The sequence below is a fragment of the Wolffia australiana genome, chromosome 9 (genome assembly GCF_029677425.1).
Source record: "Wolffia australiana isolate 7733 chromosome 9, ASM2967742v1".
In the NCBI taxonomy this organism is placed as follows: domain Eukaryota; kingdom Viridiplantae; phylum Streptophyta; class Magnoliopsida; order Alismatales; family Araceae; genus Wolffia; species Wolffia australiana.
Genome location: NC_135843.1, coordinates 10,199,083 through 10,206,754, shown reverse-complemented (window position 1 = coordinate 10,206,754; position 7,672 = coordinate 10,199,083). Strand labels below are relative to the sequence as shown.

General features: G+C 42.6%; 1 protein-coding gene across 1 annotated transcript; it reads right to left on the bottom strand.

The window, feature by feature from the left end:
- Positions 1–3,857: 3,857 nt before the first annotated feature.
- On the bottom strand, positions 3,858–6,757 carry LOC144707654 (flavonoid 3'-monooxygenase-like). The gene is made up of 2 exons (XM_078580878.1): positions 5,823–6,757; positions 3,858–4,707 (listed from the first exon to the last, which is right to left on the bottom strand). Exons 1-2 carry the CDS (start codon positions 6,729–6,731, stop codon positions 4,054–4,056), a joined length of 1,563 nt encoding a protein of 520 aa, XP_078437004.1. The 5' UTR covers positions 6,732–6,757; the 3' UTR covers positions 3,858–4,053.
- Positions 6,758–7,672: the final 915 nt, after the last annotated feature.

Genomic DNA, 7,672 nt, shown 5'->3' with positions numbered 1-7,672 from the left:
CCGCGGCCCAATATCCTGGCCATCCCCGGCTGCCGCCGCCACCATCTCCGGCCACCGCCGCCTCCGGCCGCCGCCGCCTCCGACCGCCGCCATCTCTGGCCGCCGCCGCCGCCGCCAACTCCGGCCGCCGCCTCCTTCATCTCCGGCTGCCACCGCCATCTCCGGGGGCTGCCGCTTCCGACCCCCTCCGCATCCGGCCGCCGCCACCGCTCCGATTAAAGACGCCGCTCTGAGCTGCGCCATCTCGCCGCAGCCCGTGCCGCCGCTCCAAACAAAGTCGCCGCCCTGAGCCGTGCCGTCTCTCCGCGGCCCGTGCCGCTGCTCCGATCAAGGCCGCCGCCGTGAGCCGTGCCGTCCTACTGCGGCCGATGGCCGCGCCAGCTGCCGTATCGTCCGCCGCCGTCTCGTCATCCGGCCGGCGGACCTGCCCGCCCACCGGTCGTCAGGCCCACCAACACCTCGACAACGACCACGTGGGCGCTGACCAAGTGGAGAACAGTCACCCTCGGCTACTACGAATTGAGGACCCCGTGCAAGACAAAATCATTCTGGGACACCCCACCGAGAGCGGGGACGTGCCGTCCAAGATGAACGTCCCCGAGAAGGACGAACGGACGAGCACTCCCCGCCGCAGGACATTGACGACGTCCGTCCTGCATCAGCTGACTTTTTCTTTTATTTGGTTTTCTCGTTCAGCCCTATTTCCAAATGATTTTCTTAGGGGGCATTTACACAAACACGATTAGGGATACCCCCAAACAACATTAAGGACTAGGTTAGATGCATATGTTCAAATATCATAAAACTCAAATTATCTTACTATTATCAAAAAATCATACCAAAAGAAAATTCAAATATATCCATGTCAGAACAACTCTGGTACATGTACAATATTAGTAAGATAGTTTGAATTTCGCATCACAAAGAATTTTGGGCAAGAGCCTTACAAATGTAATTATTCTTGTGGGGTGGAGGTAAAGAACATTAAATGCAAGAATGGTCAATTTGTGAAAAGTGAAATAAATTTGAAATGAAAAATATGTCGATAAAATTAAATAATGTTTATGATCTATTATTATAAAATTTATTTACAAAGAGGAAGGGATGAATCAGCTACCAAAAGTTCATGAAAGCAAATCATAAAAATAAATAGAAAATTATAATTTTCAACTTACATTTCAATAGAAAAAAGATCATTACATACTTCTTAATTAGCTAAACACAAAGGATTGCAGTGAAAGTTGCCAAAAAAGAACATATAAGAACTATTTTACATAAAACTATAAGGATCATTTTGATCTAATTGCATCATAAAGAAAATTTCTTTTTAGGCGGGCATCTGCAGTCCCATTGATCTTAGCAGTGACCTTTGGAACTGTTGAGGTATATGCGCTTTACTAAAAGGTTATTTGTATTTTTAAGATATTGCAACAGTTAATGAAAATGTATATCTATTTTATGAACTAGGCTACTCTACTCGTGAAGGAAAAATAAAATCAATGAAAAAGTAAGGAATCCTACTTAATAAGTTAGACGTATATTTAACCAGAGTTGGACAACATCAGGAGAGATTATAGAGGAGACGATAACATTAATATAAAGCTAGGAACATCCTGATTATTCCAGTAAGTCCACACAGATGAGATAGATTATAGGGGGTAAAATGGGAGAGAGCTCGTGGAAGATTGTGCAATGAAATCTTTGTCCGATGCATTGGAAATATCAGAAAAGCAGGTCTATATTTATTTGTCAATGTATTTATACAAACTGGGATGGCTGATGTGGAATTTAAGAATTGAACAATGCCTTTCATTCATCTTAGGGGTGCCATGTTAATGATGGATTATATGTAAGTCACATATGAACTAAGAAAACTCTCATTGAAGAGTTGATAAACTCCTTTTTATATTCAATACCACAGGATGTAGCTTGACATCCAGCGGGTTCCCAGCTAGAGCGATCCATAGGATTGAATATCTCCATGATTAATTGAACTATATTTTATCAAGTTATGATAAAACATTATTAGGCTATTTGAGTTAATTAACTGTACTCGTAATGTGTCTAGGGAGTAAACAAAAGGTTCATTAAAGATCAGTAGATAAAATTTTGTGGGTTTAAATGAACAATTACATTAGGTACAAACAAAAAAATCCTCAAACCACACACCCATGCAAGACTTTCTAGGGCACCCATCCTTGTTGTCCCATCTCTAATTGGATTCCCTCTTTTACTGGTGAAACTGGAACACGGAAATCTTTGCCAAGCCAATTTTGATGACAACGGAGTAGAAGACAATGAGATTTTATGTGTTCAAGACAACATAGTTACTTCTATCCGCAGTTTTGATTTTGTACTAAAGATCCATAATGACTCAGTTTTTATTTCTTTTGTGTTGATTGCCTTCCAGTTGTCTGTCATGGCCACATGACAATTCAATAACATTATTCAGTTTTCGAATAAATTTCTCACAGGCATGGATAGTTCAACATTGAATAAATTATTTCATTATTTTTTGTGAGAAGACAAATTTAATCAATTTTTTTTCTTGATATCGAGAAGAATATCACCTACATGGAAATATGTTTTGAACGTTCTTTCAAGTTAAAATAAGAACTTCTTATTTTTAATAAAACTAGTTTATAATGTTATAAATATCAATGGTAACACCTAATTATATTTAAATTTAAGGTGGAGATCTGATGTTTACTATTTTCATTACTTTGCTTGGCGACAACAAATGAAATCATTTTTTGAGTTCCTGAGAATTAAAAATAAATTACCAGATTTAACAGTAATTTCATGTATTAACGATTTCATTATTCATTTGCAAGCCACCATGTCAGAATGGGATTGAACACATAGCTCAAACACTCATTTTAATGCAAATTATTGGCACCTTTTTGGCAAATTCGAGGACATGTTTCCAGTTTGATTAAATAAGTGGAGTTAATGCAAAGGTTTTGTGATTTACACCAAAATTGAGGGCACATGTTAGTTTGCAAATGGATCGTATTTTTAAGTGCATATTTTGACATCGAATCTTTAGGAAATCTGAGGATTCTATAGAGAAGTCATCAACCTCGTAGATTTCTCCAACTTTAGAACAAGATGTGGAAACATCTGGATGGAGTTCGGGATAAAATTTGGTGGTACTGCCATCTTCTTCCATTGTGTCAGATCCATAAATACTAACTCTCTCCAATACTTTTAAAAAGACACTGTTCCATATATTCAATGACACCGTGGGGTAAAATCTCTAAATACTTTATCTAATTATGGTCTGCTTTGTGGACGTTAGTAGCACACCCATAAGTTTTCAATCCTAAAAACTTTAAATCTTTGAAATTCTACATAAATCTCATCATCCCAGTGCAGCTCTAATACGAAACAAAATTTTATACATCCTTTTAGGGCAAAGACAGAGCATTAACTCCACATGTACTTTTCTAATGAAATCTTAATCTACGTAAATCAAATAAATAATTATGTTTGGTTCATACGTTAAATTGGAGTAATTTTTATTTTCATTCTGTAGTCTATACTGCCCCCCCCCACAATTCTCTGGTCAAAAGTAGCTGCCCGGATGAGGTCTCATAAGAGTGGCTCGAAGAATCAAGTTCTGTATGAATGATAAAACGTACTGCCAGCCAAGAGAAAATTACGTTAAAGAATCGTATATAGCTGCAAATCCAGGCTCTACTAATAGACCTCTTATTATTATTTGATTAAAGTTCACAGCTTTGAAGTAAATATGTCTTCAGCTTTGAAGCAACTTTCGGGATCAAAGTCAAAGTGGATTACAATAACCCAGACAAAAAATAATCCTGGCGTCATAAATATTTGAGAATTCCCCAGATGCCAAATTCACACAGTTCAAAATAACTCATGGATCACAATACAGACTGTAGAAAGATGCAAAATCACAGAGAAAAGCACAGGTAACGGCGGATTCATCAGGAGGCTCACAAAGAAGACAAGAAACAACTAAAGCGCATGACATACACCAAACGACTAATGATGGACAAGCCCGGCCGCTCTTCACTTCACAGGTTAAAGCAATGTTTTGTCCGTGTATGCTGATTTCTCCAGTCTGGGAACAGGACGCGCAATGAGGGGATTGGCAAGCTCAGGCGATACAACTCCAATCTTTTCCAAGCTTATGTCCTTTGGTTCTACCCCTTGGGGGAGTTTCCAGTCGAAGGCATGCGCCAAAGTTGCAATTAGGAGAGGCAATGTGCGCAGGCCCAGGTTGATACCCGGGCAAATACGCCTTCCCGCACTAAATGGAATAAATTGTAACCCACTTCCCCTGAACTCGGCTCCAGCGTTATCCCCTCCGGCGAGGAAACGCTCAGGCCAAAACTCAAGCGGTCTTGGCCAGACTGCAGGGTCTTCGCAGATAGCTCTCAGGTTGAGGAAGATGACGGTTCCCTTTGGGATGTGGTATCCTCCAATTTCACAGTTCTCTGCGGCCACTCGCTGCACAGCGAGTGGCCCCCCCGTGTTCACGCGGAGAACCTCCTTCACTACTGCCTGCACAAGAGGAAGGCAGGGAAGGTCTTTCTCCAACACCAGTCTCCCTCTTCCCACCACTGTGTCTATCTCTTCCTGCACTGACTTTAGAGTCTCTGGCTGTCGGATCAACTCGGCAAGTCCACACTCTACGAAGGTTGCCGTCGTGTCCAAGCCCCCTATGAACAAGTCCTGCAAACTCCGACGAAATCCATCTTATAAAGTGCACATGAAGAATGAGAGAGAGAGAGAGAGAGAGAGAGCTGGGGGGCAGATAGAGAGGAAGTGAGAGAGGGTGAAAGATAAAGATAAAGGAGAGAAAAGGATGTTAGTAATGGAGCCTGATCGAAGTATCTAGACCAGCTCGTTGCTTGTTTCCCAAGGGTAAATTGCAGTTTCTTCTTTTTTCTGACCGCTCTCCAAAAGTTGTCTATTGTTGGCCTTTATGCAGAAGTTACAGGGGAAGAAGAAACGGAAAAAAATGTTCATCCATTTTTCTTTCGTTATGTTGGGAAATAACGCCTCTTCTCTGCTATGTATCGCAAGGTCATTTCGGCCTCTATATTGGTGCGACATCTTATACAATTTTGACAGGAGGAAGAATATTAGAGTTCCTTTGTGTTTTGATTTATTCTTACGTACTTCTCTTTCTCCTTCCTTGATGTGGGAGGGTGTGAGTTATACACTGCGAGAATCAGTTGTACTCTTCTACTTATACTGTTCCATTCTAAACAAGAGAGAATCAGTTGGATACTGCGATAGAAAGAGATAGAAGACGAAGTTGGAGATCGACATAGGGGGAGAGGACTGAGTGATTCAGTGAGAGTGACTCTGAGAGAGACGGATAGAAAGTCAGTGAGAGATTGAGGTAGAGAGTTAAAGAGAGAGGAGGATTGAGTTAGCGAGCCAGACAGACTTTGAGGAATAAGGATATAGAGTTAGAGAGTGAGAGGGAGGGGTAGAGGGAGAGGGAGAGGAAAAAGGAGAGTGAGAGAGAGAGAGAGAGAGAGAGAGAGAGAGAGAGAGAGGAAGGAGATAAGAGAGATAGACATATATCTAGATAGGGAGGAAGGAAGGGAGAGAACATATATAGAAAAAGAGAGAGAGAGAGAGGGAGGGAGAGAAGAGAGATAGATCTATACGTATGGAGAGGGAAGGAGGGAGAGAACAAATATATATATATATACATATATATATATATATATATATATATATATAGAGAGAGAGAGAGAGAGAGAGAGAGAGAGAGAGGGAAAGGGAGAGAAGGAGAGAGAGAAGAGAGGTAGCTAGAGGGAGAGAGCGCTTACAAGAAAGAGGGCTTTGATATCGTTCTCAGAGAAGAACCTGCCATCTTCACCGAATGGCTGGCCTATCATGTTCAACGTCATGGTGAGCATGTCCTCCTTGGGTCCATGGCGATCGGCGTTGCCAAGGTTTCGCTTATGCTTTGTGATTATCCTGTCCATAAACTTGTCAAACCGCTGGGCGAGAGATTTCATCCGGCAGTGGGCCAGGATATCTACCCACGACAACCACGGGAAAAAGTCTCCAACGTTGAACGCATTCATCATGACCTTTATCTCTTCTAAGAGTTTTGTCAGCTCCGCACCATCTCTCTGATCGTCACCGCAAAACAGACGTCTTCCAATAAGGATCATCGAAAAAACGTTTGTCGACCACTCTCTCAGGTTCTGGCGTAGCTCAATAGCCTTGTTACCTCCCAATATGAGGGCGTGAACAAGTTGGGCCGTTTCCTTTTCTCGCGACAGGTGGGTCTCGTCAATGGCTCGCCCGGATAACTTGGACATGCAAATCTTTCTCATGTCAATCCAAAAGGGTCCGTACGGTGCTGTGCCCATGTCTTGTTGATTGTAGCATACGAGCTGGGCGAACGTACTGAACGGCCTGGAGGAGAAATTGACGTCATGGCCCTTTAGGAATCCGGCGACGGCAGCCCCTGACGAGACTATTACTCCCTGTACGCTGCCCAATCGAAGGCTTACCATGGGTCCATACTTGAGAACGAGAGCGGCTACGGCCTCGTCAGGTTTTCTCCCGAGGTTGGGAAAGTTGCCCAGAACAGGCCATCCCTTGGGACCAGGCGGCAGTGGTGGCAGACGTTTCCTCATCCGGAGAAAGCTCATGAGAAAACAATATAGAAGGGATGCGCCGGCTATGGTAGTACCGGCGAGAAACGTTGAGATGAGATTCGCCATGTTTGCCTGTTGGTTTTGGCAATCGCGGTCTCTTTTATAGCCGACGGTTTGGGGCAAGAAAACTCGACCCGAACCGTTGAGGTATCTCGGTGCGTGAATGTAATAAAAAAATCATGCCAAGTGGGAAAAAAAAACGAGTAATATCTCTCAAATATCTTTCGCTCTCTCCCCCTTGCTCCCTCTCTTTCTCTTTCTCTCATTCTCTCTCCCAGACGTTGTAATCGATTTACGTTCAGACCTGACCACAATATTGAGTCATTCTCGGTCACTCGTTCTGTCTCTCGGACAAATTCTCGAATGGGCAAAAGCATTGCGATGGATTTGAGGCTATTCTTCTTTTTTTTTTATCTTCGTCGTTTACTTCTGCTTCACCCACCTTTGTTTCTTTCTTTCAAAGCTCCCCAAACTTTTATTCTGAAGGATTTCTCCTCTTTGCCATCATATTTTTCCGAGGAGGGCACGTCAGGTCACTTATAAAAATCTTACCAAACCACTTGACTTACAGTGACGACAATATTGAGTCATTCGGTTTCTCGTTCTGTTTCTTCGACAAATTATCGAATTGGCAGGCCTATTTTTCTGTCGTAGTCCATTAGGCAAAGTTATTGCCATGGATTTGAGGCTCTTCTTCTTCCATCTCCGTCGTATATTTCTGCTTCACCCGCCTTTTGATCTTTCTTTCAAAGCTCTCCAAACTTTGACTCTGAAGTATTTATCCTCTTAGCTCTATTACTTTTCCGAGGGAGAGGGCACCGGAGGTCAATTATCAGAATCTAACCAAATCACTTGACATAGAGTGACATGACATTGTTGATGCCGTGGTAAAATAGGGTATGAATGCTTGAAGGGAGGTGTAATAACAGAATAAGAGCAATTTATTCCAGAATGAAAAGCGCACCTCTCCAGGACCAGAGAAAGCTCAAAACGTCGTAAAGAAGGAC

Coding starts and splice junctions, on each gene's coding strand:
- LOC144707654 (XM_078580878.1), bottom strand. CDS start 6,731: ATGGCGAATCTCATCTCAACGTTTCTCGCCGGTACTACCATAGCCGGC. Junction 4,708..5,822: donor ATATCAAAGCCCTCTTTCTT/GTAAGCGCTCTC, acceptor CGGAGTTTGCAG/GACTTGTTCATAGGGGGCTT.